Source organism: Hakea prostrata, chromosome 9 (genome assembly GCF_041222555.1).
Source record: "Hakea prostrata isolate BN-2017 chromosome 9, UWA_Hpros_2, whole genome shotgun sequence".
NCBI lineage: Eukaryota > Viridiplantae > Streptophyta > Magnoliopsida > Proteales > Proteaceae > Hakea > Hakea prostrata.
The window spans coordinates 12,908,044-12,926,058 of NC_142608.1; the positions used below are offsets into that span (position 1 = coordinate 12,908,044).

General features: G+C 39.3%; 1 protein-coding gene and 1 non-coding gene across 2 annotated transcripts; one reads left to right on the forward strand and one right to left on the reverse strand.

Annotated features, from left to right (window-relative positions):
* Positions 1–2,083: 2,083 nt before the first annotated feature.
* On the reverse strand, positions 2,084–2,731 carry LOC149004710 (uncharacterized). Its single transcript, XM_089135695.1, has one exon. It carries the CDS (start codon positions 2,729–2,731, stop codon positions 2,084–2,086), a length of 648 nt encoding a protein of 215 aa, XP_088991821.1.
* Positions 2,732–10,037: 7,306 nt separating this feature from the next.
* Positions 10,038–10,144, forward strand: LOC149004711 (small nucleolar RNA R71). The gene has a single exon (XR_016170074.1). It is a non-coding gene; the product is annotated as a small nucleolar RNA R71 (small nucleolar RNA).
* Positions 10,145–18,015: the final 7,871 nt, after the last annotated feature.

Below are 18,015 nucleotides of genomic sequence, written 5' to 3' on the forward strand. Positions count from 1 at the left end.
GTCACTCCTCTTAATCTCACGAATTTCAAATAATCATATCATATCATATCCTATCACATTAGACTATTATATAATAAAAAAAAATAATAAAAAGAAGAAGGAGTTATTTTTTTTTAATTATCCGCCCCCCCCCCCCCCCCCCCCCCCCCCCCCCCCCCCCCCCCCCCCCCCCCCCCCCCCCCCCGCGGGGCGACCCCCCCCCCCGGTTTTTGGGGGGGGGGGGGGGGGGGCTATCCGATCATGGATAAAATAACATCAAACCTCAAAGGGGACTTGGATTCAAAGTCCGGATACTCAAAACCAAGCACTACTAACTCTCCTACAATAGTTTAGGGATGCTTCTGTCCATCATGGGCTTGGGGTGAGGGGGGTTTAGGGTTGCTGGAGATGTTCAAATATCATTTGGATGAGATCCTCTTCAAATCTATAGACTTCAAATCTATGGAGTTATAATTTATAAAATTAAGTGTTTGGTTGTGGAATGAAATCAGTGAATTCATCCTAAAAATTTATTTGATCGACATGATTTTTGTGAATGTACAATTGTATAGCTTTTTTGAAATCCTCCTCACCTGTGGATTTCGACCCCTTACCATAAATATCTGATTCACCTTTTTACACTAAAAACGTGAATCAGTAGATTTCATGAATCTAGAGATTTTTACAACCAAGCGGGTATAATCCCTCAACTCTCAGTTACTTCCCATGAATCCCACGAAGCATTCTGAAATCTCTAGATTCGAGTGGCTAACAAAGGAAAGACACCTTTAAATCATCTAGCATATGAATCTCCCATAGACTATCAGAAGACAATGGTTGTAATAGATACTACTAATCCATGTAATTGTTGTCCTTAGTAATAGAAAATTTATTTAGCATAAAAAATAAATGAATAAAATAACATCAAATCGTAGGCGGTCCAAAACCTTCTTCCGCCCAATCGGGTCAAGAAACATGTTGTTCACATTGGGTACCGATCCAGACAAGGGGCATTTGAAATCGAAATCAGGCTAAGTAATGTGAGGGCAAAGGAACCTTAACGATTATAAAAAAACGTGATCCGATGAATATTTTATGGGGATGCAACTCATGTCGCGATTCCCTAGCTAGAGGGCTCTATCTCCAAGGCTTGGCCCTTATTTGGCTCCGGGACTTTGTCAATCCCAAGCCCTACCCTATATGTTCTAATATGAAGTTGTTGTTTACCAAAAAAAAAGATATTAATAATATCGAGGGATAAAATAACATCAAACCTAGTTTTAGACTCTTAAATAGTTTAATCATCTAGATATGAATCTCCATGATATCGAGAATGGTTGTAATAGATACTACTAATCCATGTATTGTTGTCCTTAGTAATAGATTTATCTAGATTATGATAATAACATCAAATCGGGTCCAGCGGTTAGGCGCGATTATGGTAATGTGGGGAGGCCTTACGTTTCTGTGTTTGGGTGTTGGCGGCTTTTTTCGACCTTAGTTCAGGGCCAATGATTATTGTCCTCAATCCTAAGCTCTACAGGGCCAAACCAAGCCCATTCCCGCCCTAATTGAGCTGGATCGGGATGGGTTGGCCCTGATTGGTCCTCGCCCTGACCTTGATTGGCTCTGTCCCTAGCCCTGACCCTGATTGGCCCTTCCCCAGCCCTTATTGACCCTATCTTGGCCCTAACCTTCATTGGCCTTGTCCCTAGCCTTAATTGGTCTTATCCTTGGACCTAAAATATCAAATGTAAATTCATAAAAAGTAATAATAATAATAATAATTTTATTCGTGCATATTGATGGGCTGATTCCTTTGATATCGGATATGGTCCATCCTATTTAGCACTTTGAGTAGCATATCATCTTGCTCGTTGTTGGCACTGCTGAAATAATATAGGAAATCTCTTGGCTTCACCCAAATAGGCATATCGAAGATGTTCTGGAAGAGGTTTCAATTCTAACAAAGGTGGCTCTTCAATAGATGGTTTAGGGGATTTAGTTTCAATCTCAAATAATACAAGAGGCTCAAATCGACTCCCTCTCAATGTCTCAGCTGGTCTTGCATCTAACCAAGCCATGTATCTACTTGCTTCATCACCTACTTGTGCAATTTCTGATGCCAATGAAAGTCTAATGGATCTTGAATGCTCTTTTTCTCAACTTCTTCTAAAACCAACTCTTCAATAACATCTACAATTGAGCATTGCTCTATCTCATCTGGAGCTTTCATTGCCTTGAGAACATTGAAAGTGACTTGCTCTCCATTTACCCTCATGGTCAATTCTCCTTTATGCACATCAATAAATGTCTTCCCAGTTGCCAATAAGGGTCTTCCAAGAATGATGGACAGATCTCTATCAACTTCAAAATCAAGAATAAAGTCAGCAAGGAAGATAAACTTATCAACTCTTACCAACACATCTTCAATTTTTCCTTCAGGATGAGCTAAAGATCTATCAACTAGCTGAAGTGTTACTGTAGTTGGCCTTGCTTCTCCCACACCAAACTTTTTGAAGATTGACATTGGCATAAGGTTAATGCTTGCTCCAAGATCACAAAGGGCTCTCCCAATATAATTATCTCCAATAGCATAGGGGATGGTGAAACTTCCAGGATCTTTTAATTTTGGAGGAAGCTTGTTCAGCAAGAAAGCACTACTCTCTTGTGTCATGGCCACTGTCTCAAACCCTCCAAATCTCTTTTTATTGGAAATGATGTCTTTCATGAATTTCACATAATTTGGCATTTGTTCAAGTGCTTCTACCAATGGTATATGATGTGGAGCTGCTTCAAAACATCCAAGAATTTCTTGAATTGATGATCTTGCTGCTGCTTATGAAATCTTTGAGGAAAAGGAGGTGGTTTATAACTCTATTTTTCTGGAGAACTCTGTTGCATTGGTGCTGTAGCCGTGGGTTCAGCACTCTGTTTTGTAGAATCAGAGTGTTTCTTTTGAACAGCAACTGTATCTTCCTTCTCCCCTTCTTCTTGGATAGAAATAGGTTCCTTTTGTTAGCTAGACTTTGAATGAGGTTGCCCTAGAGGTTTTCCACTCCTTAATGAAATAACTTTGCAATATTCTTTGCCTTCACGCCTAGGATTTTATGTGTCACTTGGCAATGATCCTTGAGGTCGATAACTTAAAGCACTAGCCAGCTGTCCTACTTGATTCTCCAGATTTCTCAATGAAGATGTTTGACTTTGAATAATTGCATCATTCTTTGCCATATTCTCCTTTAATAGAAGCTCTATCGATGAAGAAGGTTTTATAGGCTAAGTCTTCACTTGCTGTTGAGCACTTGAAACTAATGAGGTCGGATTTGCATGGAAGATGAACTGACATTTTGTCATTGAGCATTCCAAGAAAAGTTAGGATGCTGCCTCCAACCAGGATTATAGGTGTTGTTGTCACATCGCGCCCTAAATCCACCAAGGGGGTACCATATCTGGATCATCCGGGGGAGTGAATTACGGTCCCGCCGATCAAGTTTAGGAACGATCATAGTCACTTAGCACAATAATATAATCAAAAGCAAGAACAATTCTTTGTATTCAAATAATTTAATAATAAAAGTCAATAAAGGATCTCAGAAGGATTCACCAATAACATCAGAGTACGAAAATGATTCAAATAGGGTAAATAGTCAAGTGTAAAAAGGAGGGAGGAAACCTATCCTATAATAATAGCGGAAGGTAGATCGCCTAAAATTAAGGGTTACAACCGGTTCCCAAAATAACAAGGGAAAAAACTAAACTACAGTCCCGACAATTCAAATCAAAAGGTTAAAAAGGAGATGAGGCGATATCCCATCCCTAAATACATAAGTATAAAACTGAACTGCTCCAGATAAGTCCCAATCTCGGACTACTAGTCTTTATCAACTTGTACACCATGACCAGTGGGATACGAGTCATCAACTTGGCTTTCAGAGTGTTGACGGTCAAAGTCGATAGTAGTAGTACCTGCAATAGAGTCTAATAGGGATGTTGCAAAAAGGAGTGAGTTCAAAAGAACTCATCAAGGCAGTTATCCCATAAAACATAAGCCATATGATACAAACCATAACATGATGCAATATGATATAAAACACATGATGCAAGTATGATTCTAACTCTATGAATGCTAGTCTCTAAGGTAGACATGCTTTAAGTCATAGCACCATACTTCTTTTAACAGTCACTCTCCCTCAACCCATTTCGTATCTTGGGAATGCCGTAGTAATTGGGTAAAGTCCTCTCAAACCATGGTAGGGGATTCAGTCACCACTCTCTCAAATCGCCATTTGGTATAAGTATTGGCGCATGTCACGGTAAAGCCTAGCCCAATGCAGGTCATCTACTCAGTCATATCAACTCAAATCCAGATACATCCATTCCTCGCCCTGGGCGATCCTTTCCGATATCCTTCACACTAGAGTCAGTGTAATCCCGAATTACGGACTCATCAACCCTATTGGTCATCCACAAATAGTAAACGGGAAGCTCTCACGTCCTCTCACGGGTTGGTTACCGGTCTTGAGAGCCCGTGAGCCCAAGTCTATCCATTTGCAACCCTACCAATAAATGGCTCCCGCAATGAGATATATGACCTCTCACGGGTTGGTTACCGGTCTTGAGTGCCCACAAATCCTCACTGCTACCACGAGTCGTTCGGTCTCAATGCCCTTCCGATTCGGGTCTAATACGACAGGGACATCCTAGCCAAACAACTAGACAATCCTATGTATGTCATCCAATAACCCGAGAAAGTGTCAATAGGCATCTTATTCGGAGAACATCCCATACTATTCCCTTCGATGCCCAAGGACAAAAGCGTCAATAGGACACTTCCCAATCCCAAGTTATACCTAAGCAATCGCATACTCAAGTCCATCATATCTCATACATTTAATGCATCATCATGATAAAAGTTAAATCATAACATCAAAATGATCCATCATGAATACAAGTAACAAGAATAATAAATCATTATGACAAGAGTATATGAAATCACAATACTACTGTTCTAAAACATGTATAGCAGTCCTATGATATTCAAAAGCAATTAGGAGACTATGTTCACTAAGTAAAAGCACCAAAACATAAGTACATAGCCTATGTGTTTATGGAGATAACCATCCTTACCTTAGGTTGAGTTGATGACGAATCAAGAGTTACAAAGGAATGATCCAAAAGTAGTGTTAAGACCCTAAACAAACATAAATAAGAGATTAGAGAAGAAATCGGGAAGATTGGAGGTCGAACGGGTCAAAACGGAGCAACGTTGCTGTCAGTAGCATGTTTGGTCGATGGTCCTTAGTCGATGGCATCGACCAAAGAGGATCGACCAAAATGTCTTCGGGACAGAATAATGGGTTTTGGGGATTTTGGTCCAAAGTTGGTCTTCCGGGGCTCGGATCAATCCGAAACTTGGAGGGATGATTAATAACAATGTAAAAACACTAGCAAGTATTATCACAATCCAATGGTCCAAATGAAAAACCCCCAAATTGAGGTCCTATGTTCTAAAGACAAGAATCCTAGCATTCATGAGAAATTGATGTAATTGAAAGGGAAGCTAGAGAATTAGTTGGGAAATAGGTTAGGAACATGATTACAATCATTTACAAGCCAAAGATTAGACTAATCATACTCCACATCTCAGTCTAGTATAAGAAGCAAGTTGTTAAACAAAGAATCATGGTAATGTATATGCAAGGATCAAGATGCAAGTGAGGCATAGCAAGAATGAAGGAAAAACAAGTATAAATGGGAAGAGACATTATGGCAAGGTGTTTGCAAGGTTGCAGCATCTTGGCCATGGTCTCATCAATAAAAGAAGAAGAGAAGTGGGTAGGATAGAGAGCGAGAGAAAGAATCATACCTTAGAAGATGATAGTTGGAGAAGAGAGACAATGATTGCAATGATTGGGGGCAAGGATCCTTCACAAATACCAAGAGAGTGCCTTGGGAAGTCTCCACTCTCGTTCTCAGTGGTCTTAATGAGTGTAATATGGCTCAAAACATGAGGTTAGCTTAAATAGGTGAGAGAATATTCCAACAGCATTTTTTCTCAAATCTGGGCAACTTTGGTCGATGCACTTTGGTTGATGGCATCGACCAAAACAAGTTTCAGCAGAAAATCCAGAAATAGTTCAGCAACTTCGAACATGGATTCGGAGGGCTATACAGGGTCAAATTGAGCGGGGTTTTCTCCTACAAGTCCATCAAGAAGTCTAGTTTCGGGAAATACCTTCGGATTGAGCACGGGAGTTCATTAGGTACTTCAAATAGTTCACCCCTCTTCGGTGCGCAGGTTTTCACTAAACACTGACAATGTACCCAAGTAAGGGGTATCATCGTCAATGTCGGTCAAACACCATGTCTTCCATAAAGAGGGCCCACATTCCTTCACTTCAGGACATTGGATCTACTCTAAGGGAAAGGTCGGACATAACCTCCTAAGGCTTTCAAAGATAATAACACTGAAATTAAGGTCTAATATTAAGGTCTAACATCAAACAATTCTTTCTTTTTCTCAAAGCAATTAGGGTGTCTTGGTTAGGTTTGGGCTGGATTTTACATTCTTCCCCCCTTAAAGTAATTTCATCCTCGATATTGGGAGAGTACTAGGCTTATAAAGAGATGGAGGACATTGCTTTTATCTTGACCTTTCTTCTTCCAAAATCTTCGGAAAACAATTAACAATAAGTCTTTTGTAAGAAACAAGGAATAAATCTAACATGCTTTGAAATCAAGTCGGAAGTATGATCATGGCTTCATGAAGATTTCACAAGGATCATGGCGAAGATCAATATGAAGATTATAAAACCTTAAGAATGACAGGAGATTGTAGAAGAGATGGTTGCAAGGATGCAACATCTTCTTCATAGTCTCAATCACAAAGAATATAACATAGTAAGAGTAAATCAATACAACACATGAGAGATTACTAACCTTTGATTGAAGAACAGGAGATGCAAAGCTTGAAGTCTTGAAACAATTAGAAGGAATATCAAATCATGAAGGTCACATTTGATTTCTCTTCGAAATCCTCGTGTGGAAAACACAGGGTTATAGAGTGTATGGAGATCCACTCTAGGACAGCGGGATAAAAGGATCCAGTCGTGGGAGTGACTTAAGATCACCCTCCCATCAAAGGGAAAATAGAAGGCACAAGAAGAAATCGTGGAGAGGATAGACCCGCTTTGGGGTACACTTCTACCAAATGAAACTAGGCAACTCATGCGACAGAGAATAAATCCAACAATGTATAAGGTAGGTATGCATTTGGCACAGCAGCAAGGTTAGGGTTAGATGGGATTTTACATTCTTCCCCCCTTATAATAATTTCGTCCTCGAAATTAAAAGCATGCCTGGACTTCCAATAAGATGAGGAAACTTCTTCAGGGGTGTGATTGTTCCACCAAATATTTGCCAAGGGGAAGGAAGGTACAATGAGGAATAGGTCTAATAGGTAAAGAAGTCTGGACTTTTGGCTGACTTCTTAAACAGTTAAAAGGAACTCAAACACTACTCATAGGTATTTCATATGGACTAGGCAAATTCATATAGCAAGAATAAATCAAAATAATGCATATGGCCTTTATGCAATGTATTAGTAAGGATTAAATCAAGCAATGCATATGATATGTATGTAATGCATAAGTGAAGAATAAATCAGGACAATGCATGTGGTATTCATACAATGCACAAACAACTATAAATCAAAACAGTGCATATAGTATTTATGCAAATGCAAAAATCAGAGAATAGGTCAATAACAAGGATTGGAGTTAAGAGTAACATACTGGTTATGAGATCTTGATTTGGTTCCGACTCACTTTCAACAATGTTAATCACTTCATTGGTAGGAGGGGCTTGAACTGGTTTTGCAGCTAAAGCAGCTTGACGACTTAGTTTGTGAGGGCAGCGGTGGGCGAAGTGTCCTTTTTGACGGCAGTAAAAACAAGTGAGTTCCCTCTGTCCTACAGGTTGTACCGGCTCTATAGATCCTTGATGCACTGGCCTCGAGTCTGCAGCAATTTGATTGAGGTTTGCATCCTCAACACTTTGTCCCACAGTTCGGGGCTAATAAGTCGAAGTGGGATAGGGTGCAGGCCTAGTGAACTTTTTGTCGATCCTTTTAGCGTGGCTAGAACTTCTACTAGGTTGGGACTTCTAGTGACCTAACTTCACTTTTCCAACATTTGGCACAGTAACAAGGTTGGGGTTTGCCTGGGTAGCAGCACAGGTCTCACTGTGCATGGCCATTAACCCAGTCAAAATTTGGTTGAATTGCACACTCTGTTATTGCAACATTTCTCCCATGAGATTAATGATTTCTTGGTAGTTGACCATTGGAGGAGCACCGGATAGGTTGCCGGTAGCTTGACCTTTCGGAGGGTTCTGGACTTCAACATTTCCAGAGGACACTCCAGCTTTAGGAACAACTCTCTTTCCATTCTGACTTGAGGAAGCACCGCAGTTCCTTCTTCTGGCCATTCTAACAACCAAACGAAAGTTAAAAAAATCCATAGGAAAATGTCCAAATTCAAAATCACACTTCCAACATCACAAACATACTACCGACAATAAAAATCAATTTTTCTCAAAATTGGCCAAAGCAGCAAATTTTCACTTTCTTGGTCAATGCTCTTTGGTCGATGGCATCGACCAAAGAGGATCGACCAAAGAAATATCTGCGCGAAAATCAGATTAAAGGGCCCACCTCCTCATTTCATTTTCATTTCTCACACTACCATTTCGAGTTTGACTCTGAGGAAAATGATTTTCTAGGGTTCTTAAGAGTTTCCAAGCTTGATTCAAGGCTCCAACAACACTTGCAAACCTTCTTTGATTCAACAACACAAGTAAGCTCTCTTCCTTCTTCTCTTTTCTTGCAAAACTCATTTACCATTGATATGATTCTCTTCAAAACTGAATAATGCTTGTTGCTAATGGTTTGAATCATGCTTATGGATGTTTAGAAATATGCTCCCATTAGTTCCCAAACAAATCCAAGCTTAAAACACAAGATTGTACACACTTTGGTTCCAAAATCACTATTCATCTCACAAAAACCCAACTTTGCAAAAACTTGTCCCATTTTCAACCCAAATTGAATTTTAATATGAAATAAATTTCTACATGGCTAATTCACTATGGGGAAGGTGTTCCCACTCTCCGTTCGATCAAATTCCAATTTTCAAAAATTCACAAACGCAAGCCCAAAAAGGATTTTTCTCTTTCCTTCATGCTAAATTTTCACTTCCACACATCCAAATTTAATGATTTTCACCAAAAAAACCACCTCAGCACGTTTATCCAAGTCTTATGCACATGCTAGTATGTTCGAATCGTAATTTCACCAAAATCGAATTTTTCGAAAATTTACGAAAATGTCCTTCATCTATCAAACATACACCAATACTAATCCAATTGCAATTTCTTCTTTGTTTCAACAGATTCACTATGCCTAGAGGAGGGGGACGAGTTGATAGGGGTCGAGGGCACATTCCACGATCAGAGGTTACAGACGAGGAGCATTTCACCACTCCTATGGCCGAGTTTCTATATGTGTACTACTTCCATGACATACCGATAGAGCATGGACGGTTGGTTGTCGTGGATGACCTAGAGATGTTTCACATACAAGAGAGACTGGAGGCTATGGACTGGCTACACTTGCATACTACAACATATCCGCCTATCCGGTCTATCCAAATCTCGTCAGGTACTTCTATATTAGTAACCTGACCTACCGCTTCGAGGATGATCCACGAGATGGTTCTAGGATTGTCATGGAGGATGATTTTAACACACTAGTTAAGGATGACACTTGTGCAATTAAGGCTATCATTGCATCCAACTCATAAATTCCTGCTACTCTCTTATTTACAACAACTCTCTTAGCTGACCATTGGTAGTTGTTGTTGGCCATTCTCTCCAAAATCTCATAAGTTTTATTATATGACTTTGCCAATATAGCCCCATTTGCTGATGCATCCACTATGGACCAAGTTTGACCATTTAAACCATTGTAGAAATTCTCTATTTGAATCCAATGAGGAATTCCATGGTGAAGACATTTACGCAAGAGCTCCTTAAATCTTTCCCATGCTTCATGCAAAGATTTACTATCTAATTGTTGAAAACTAGTGATATCATTCCTGAGCTTGGCATTCTTTGTTGGAGGGAAGTACTTCATCAAGAACTTCTCAACTAAATCATTCCATGTGGCTAAATCACCATGCTGCCTTTGGAGGTAATAACTAATTCCCAAGGCCAATGACGTTACTAAAGCGGTGGCTCAACTTCCCTAGGGAGGTCTTGGGCCGCAATGAGTAAGGGAATAACTTCAATCTCAAGGCTTCTTTAGTTGCTCCAAGTATCTTAAAAGAATCACTTACCTCCATAAAAAGTCTAAGATGGAGGTGAGGATCTTCTGTTGGCATCCCATTAAATTGTCCCACAGTTTGAAGCATTTGGAACATCACTTACCTTGCTGCTCCTTTCTTCTAGCTCGAAATGTCCTTTCGATTTCAAAATTAAAGGGTATCAACTCTTGATCAGGCAACGGATTCATACAAGGGTAAAAGCACCTATGAATAAAAGAAAACTAACATCAAAGTAAATAAATTTCTATAAATAAAACAAGAAATTACTTATACACCAATTATCAATGACAAAATTCCCCAGCAACGACGCCAAAAACTTGTTGTTGTATCTAAAGATGCTACGCAAGTGCACCTGTCACAATCAAGTAATATATAGTAAGTAGCGTATCAATCCCACAGAGAATTTATCTTCAAATATTAATGTAAAAGGAAGATTAATTTAAACAAGAATGATAAAGTGACTTTGTGATTAACAAACTAAATAAAAAAGACAGGTGAAATAAACTAGAGATACTAAATGGGAAATATGCAATAGAAAGAACTATAAGAGATGGAATGTGTCACATCCACCCAGCCGGTACCCCATTTGGAATACCCGTGATGTGATCCACAGTCCAAGGATCAATGATCTGAGGTCCATGCCTCCCACATACACGGTAACATAATCATGAACAGTAATAATCAATGGTAAAAACAATTAATACTAAACAATATGTATAAGATAGGATTAAATATATATCATAGTGCAGAAGCTAGATAATATCAGAATGTGGTCAAAATCATATCAGGGAGAGAAGGTGTGGTAGCCACTCTCTCATAGCAGCGGAAAGTAAAAGTAGTTAAATACATGTCCAAGTATTAAAGATAATTCTGAAAAGTTAATTAATTACAGGTCCAAGTACTCCAAAAATACACCAGGGGAATGGGGCACTATGCTAGGGTTTCTTCTATACTAATAGTAGTCTCCTCAACAATACGGATGAAGTAAACCCAACGCTGCCACTCCCGCACAACTGTGGGGCTAACCCTGGTGCGGATAGTAATCCTCCTCGGCTCCAATATACGGATCCTGACCGACTCCACTACCTGGAGGGTTTTATGTGGAATCATAGTCCGCCTCAAAGGAGGTGCCATCGTAGTCCTCGGTACCTGGAATATAATCTAAAAACATTTGCACAAAAAGGAATGAGTTCGAAGAACTCAGCAAGGCAGTTATTCCATATTTAGAAATCATACACATTCAGAGCATAGTATAATGCAATGCGATATGGAACATATGATGCAAATATGAGTCTAACTCCATGAATGCTAGTCTCTAGGGTAGACATGCTCTAAGTCATAGCACCGTACTTCTTTGGGTCGTCAGTCACTCTCCCATTTCCATATCTTGGGAATGCCTGGGGAAGATCGGTAAGTCATCAAAAAAACCGTGGTAAGGGGGATCAGTCACCGCTCTCTCACATCACCATTTGGTCAAGTACTGGCACATGTCACAGTAAAGCCTAGCCCAATGCAAGTCATCTACTCAGTCAGTCAAGTCAGATTCAGATACGTCCATTCCTCGCCCCGGCGATCCTTTCCGGTATCCTTTACACTAGAGTCAGTGAAATCCCGGATTTCAGACTCATCAACCCTATTGGTCATCCACATATAGTAAACGGGAAGCTCTCACGTCCTCTCACGGATTGGTTACCGGTCTTGAGCGCCCGTGAGCCCAAGTCTATCCATATGCAACTCTACCAATAAATGGCCCCTTTCAGGTATCCGTAGCATGGTTTATGTCCCCTACCGGATTGGTTACCGGCCTAGAGCGCCCATCCAACCATACACTACCACAGGTTGTTCGATCTCAATGCCCTTCCGATTCGGGTCTGACACGACAAGGATAAACCTAGCCAACCAACTAGATAGTCCTATGTATGTCATCCAATAACCCGGGAGAGTGTCGATAGGCACCATCGGAGAACATCCCATACTATTCCCTCCGATGCCTAAGGACAGAAGTGTCAATAGAACACTCCCCAATCCCAAGTCAATACGTAAGCAATCACATATTCAAGTTCATCATCTTTCATGCATCCAATACATCTTATCATAAAAGTTAAAACATGATATTGAAATGAATCCTCATAGACATAACTAAACAAGAATAGTAATGTAACATGACAAGAGTATAAAGATGTCAATACTACTGTTCTAACACATATATAACAGTCTTATAAAGATTTAAAAGTAATCAAAAGGTTCCATTCATAAACAAGAACATAAATCATAGTTGGTGGTCTATATGTTTATGGAGATAACCATCCTTACCTTGGGTTGAATTGATGATGAATTGAGAGTACCAAGAAATAGTCCAAAATAATTGTTAAGGCCCTAAACAAACATCAATAATAAGTTAGAGAAGAAATTAGAAAGATTGGATATCAATTGGATCAAAACTGGCCAAGGTTGCTGTCAGCCAACAACTTTGGTCGATGGTTTTGGTCGATGGTATCGACCAAAAGGATCGACCAAAATTTCCTTCGGGACAGAATGATGGATTTTGGGTGTTTTCATCCTAACTTGGTTTTCCGGTGTTCGGATCAATCTGAAACTTGGGGAAACACTTAACAACAGTAGTAGGACACTATAAGTCAAGAAAATTACCCAATCCAATGGTCCAAACAAAAAGCCCCAATTTGAGTTAACAAGTTCAAGTGATAAACATCATGGCATGAGTTGGAATTGATTGCATTGATGAGGAATGACATGTAATAGTTAGAGGAACTAATAGAAATTCGATTGGAATCATATAGAAGTGATAAACATGAACATAGCATGCCCTACAACTCAGTTTGGTACAAAATGACATGATGTTAATAGAAGAATAGAGGAATACATAAGCTAGGCATGAGGTGGAGGCATAGCATCAATGAATGGCTAAGAAACTCATAGGTTAATCATGTGTAGACACTTGGAGTGGTGGTTGCAAGGTTGCAGCACCATTTCCAATGTCTCACCAGCAAGAAAGGAAAAGAAAAGAGTAGAAAATGGTAGGGTAGAGAGTGGAATGGTGATTCATACCTTAGTGTGGAAGAAGTAGACAAGAATCAATAGTAAACAATGAGTTTTTTATGAGGTGCCCTTCACATTAGCCAAGGAGGTGCCTTGGGAAGCTCTCCCCACGATTTCAGGTGAGAAAAATGATTGCACAAGGCTCAAGGCTCGAGGTCATAATAAATAGAATAGGAATATTCCATGGAATCTTTAACTTGGCAGACTGGGAAACTTTGGTCGATGGTTTTGGTCGATGGTATCGACCAAAAGGATCGACCAAAATGTTTCTCAGCAGAAAAACAAATTTAGTTCAGCAACTTCAAGTAGGGATTTGAAAGGCTATACAAGGTTAATTTGAGTGAGGTTTCCTTCCACAATTCAATCAAGAAGTCTAGTTTCAGGGAATACCTTCGGATTGTGCACAGGAGGTCAATAGGTACGTCAAAGAGATTAATCTTCTCCGATGCGCAGACTTTCCTTAAACACTGATAATGCATTTAAGCAAGGGGTATCATCATCAATGTCCATAGGCTCAGTCTCCGAATCATGATCATCAATCAGAATGGTCCATAGGTCTCTTCTACCACCGCTTCGGGTCTTTGGACCTGAATACAACAGTGGATCCGGGTTAGGGTCAGGGTTAGAATATGGCTGGATATTACAAAATGAGTGTTGGGAATCAATTTCCCCTCCCTTGAATTTATACTGTCAAAAACTACAGCAACACTGCAGCACAACATATATCAAAGAACCTGGAACAAAATTACATATGGGTATCTTCCAATCCACATATGCATTAACATTCTAATTCATAATCCTCATATTCCTATGGAGAAGTAAACTAAGAATGCAAGTTATGCCAAATTCCAATCATGGTTACGTGAGGCAGGTGAGCATTCCTACTCTACCCACTAAATGGCTAAACCCAAATAAGGATTAAACTAACTCACGCCATTCTTTTTTTTTTTGGTAGAAATCTCACGCCATTCAACAATTACCTAGACTTAATTAACTTTCCAGTTAACTAAAATCACAGCATTCCTTCATGGATGATCATTCAATAAATGAAATTAATCATAAACTAACATGCTGAATTCATTGATAATATGTTGTGCTGCAGCAAAGCTAAATAATAATGGATAATTACAGCTCAAAACACAGGTTTAGGTACTCTTATCATCTACTTAGTCACATCATGCTAGGTCCAGATACCTCCCATTATGCTTCTTGCCTTCTTGGTTTAGTATCATTTCCTATCTAGAGTCAACGTCTCTTTCTCAGACTATGCCTTGCTTTAACCTTATTGGTCATCCACATATAATGGGAGAAAAGCTCTCGTGTCCCCTCATGCTTCTCGCATTCTTGGGCTCCCACAAGCCCAAGCCTATTATACGCAACCCTACTAATGAATGGCCCCCACAGCAATATTGTGTCCTCTCATGCTTCTCATATTCTTGGGCGCCCACCAACCCAATATCATTGCCACAAGTCACTTAACATTAATATCCCACCGATAAGGTGATGACGGGGTTTCTAACCAAACTCACTAGACTTCCTAGTTATGGCATCCAATAATCATAAAAAAGTGCCAAGGGGCATCATAGAATTGTGTCACATACCACCTCCACTGATGTCCTAAGACAGAAACACCCGAATGGTATTCTCCAATTCACAGTTACAACCTACATTTGGAATACAAGATGGATTCAATCACATTCTTAAATCACAAGTCATTCAAAGTCCAAATAGTCACATGTTGATCATATATCAATAATATCATTAATCATCTATATTTTGAAATTTTAGAGTCATAATAATCATTCCCAAACCCTAAAACAACGATATGCAATCATATGATCAAGTTTCATAGCAACCAAGAATGTAACGATGATTATGAGCAAGTGAACGTTCTCACCTTACTATTGATTTGCAACCTTGTAAATTAGGTCAAAGAGTATGATCATGCTTTCTAAAAAGTCCTATTAACATGTTGGTTCAAAGTTAGAAACAACCCTAGAGATATGGTATTGAAAAAAGAAACAACCAACCAACTTGGCTGTGGGTGAGTTGCTTAAGTGGGTTGCCTAGGGCAACCAGAGCAATCAACCCAACCATGAATTTGCCAAAGCTTGGGTGGGTCACCCGGGGCAACCAGAGCTTTATGTATAGACATATTTGGCTCAGTTCGATAGGAAACTTCTCGTTTGGGTTCTAAACTACTCCAAATTATTTAGAAAATCCTGAAATGATACTAGAACATGATCTAACATAGTTTAGAGATCAAACAAAACAAAAAGAATGAAAACCTAATGAATCCTATATTAGGTCTTCTCCAAAAATCTTACCACGAGATTCATGGATGAGCTAGAGTGAATGGAGATTCATCTAAAGCAAAGAGGATAGAAGAATTAGGTCATTACAACGAGTAAAAACATTCTTCTAGGTCTTAGCAGTAGGAGGATTTAATCAAAAGAAGAGAACTAGAACAAATAAGATGAATACTAACCTTTTAGAAAGCGAAACGACAATCGAAAACCTTGACGGACACTTTCCACACATTCCTTCACATTAGAGAGGGTTTTGGAGCTTTGACGTTCTCTAACAGCTTTAGAACATAATGACACATTTTTGAACGAAAAATCATTAAATAGGGCTTCAAAAAAGTCTTTTTCCCAAAATACTCTTATTCCCCGAAATTGGTTAGCAGGCAACCCAACCCTGGTACTTTTGTTCCAAGAGTGAATTGAGGCCCTAAATGCCCTAGCTTTTCATTGGGTCTTATTCTATGTTATAAAAGGGTCTTACCTAATTTTTCAGGACCTTTTACCAGTGTCATCACTATGAAATCCCCCGGATTTCTAACCCTTTAACCTGTGGTTTTCAAGATTGAGAACCCGAGCCTTGAGTTGACAACAATTGTGGGCCATTCAAGTCGAGCCCAAAGGTTTGGAAGTGGACCCAATGATCTTGGATGGCCCTAGTGATAACTTGACACCTCTCCTAGAATTTAAAAGGAGAGAGAATGTTAGTCATGAAGGAATAAAAAGGGCGATTTTGGCACGTCTGTAGATCGACGATAGAGAGTCTGATTGACGATGTTAAGGTATCCAAACGTAGATAATCAAAAGACCTTTCTTACAAGCCAAAAATCATCGAAATCAGATTCTAGATGGGGGTCCAAACATGGACCGATTGAGTGGCAGGTTGGGTGACCCAACCCCCATCCCTTTTCTAGCTATAGGATAGAATCGAGATTTTGGTTTTTTAAACCTTATTTTAGGTTGTAACTCATCCCAAAATGCATTTTCTAATGCTAGAGTGGGGCTAAGGCTTAGGGAATAGGAGAAACCAAGGAGAAGAGTAGATCCCATCCAATCAAAGGTGCTCTGCGACTCGGATCACTGTGGGAACGTTGAAAGATGTGAGAATTCTTAAGCCCTTCTCTTTAAACATAGTTTGTGGGGGTTTCTCTTCTCTCTAATTGTGGGATTGCGATAGTGGAAGCATGTTAGGTTTATTGGATGCTCTTAAATTCTTGTGTTGAGGTTTATTTTTAGTATGAGAATTGTTGGTGCAAATCCTTGCAAAAGATTTTGCTTTTTGACTCTCTGAGACGCTTGCGAGCGATTGAAGAGAGCCAATTTGGGGCTTTTTTATCTAGATCGAATTTGATCAAATTGAAGGTACCCGTAGAATCCCTTTGCTACCAATTAGATTTTTCCAAAGTTTAGTTTCGATTCGACTTCAAATCGGTGGTGAAATAGTGATCATTCACTAATTAGGTTGAGAACTAAACTCTTTAAACTAGTGGTCAGGATTTTGTTTTCGTGAGAAGATCTTGGGATATCTTTTGAAACCCAAATTGACTCTAATTTATGATTATTAATCATCTTGCATGAATATGTTTATTTATCTTTTAGTCACTATCTTGTGGGAGTGAATTTTGGGACTTTGGAGAAATGATCAAAGTGAAAGGTGAAGAATATACTTAACCTTATATTGCATGTTTAATGCTGTTAATTAATTTTCATTATTGATGTCTTGCCTTGTTTTAGTATTATCTTGTGATTATGTATGTGACTGTTGAAAGGTAAGAAAATATGATTGCTTATATTTTTCAGTATTCTTTGAATAATGATATGAGAATGTGTGTGAGATCAGTTTTGAGACTTAGATTCTTTTATATCTTTTATTATCTAGGGTTATGGGTTCGCCCATTACCCTAGTGAACTTACATGAGTATGTATCTAGATATAAGTATATGAATGTTAGGTGTCTAGAAGTGTTTGGCTAGGAAATCTAATGAGTATTACTACCCTTCCAACATGGGTATTGAAGCTAGTAAACCTATGATGTTAGTGGCTGGGTCATAAGGGTCAAGCATGCCCACTATCATCATAGAGCGGTAAGGTTGCATATAATAGATAAGGGTTCCTGGGTGCTCAAGACCGTAATCAATCCGTGAGAGGACACGGAGAACATCCTGTCTATTATGTGTGAATGACCACTAGGTTAAGGAATGTGATAAATTTGACAAATATACCAACGAAAATCCAATTTTGGGGTCTCTGTGTTTTTTAAACATGAAGTGAGGTGTCAGTGCTTTAAAGCC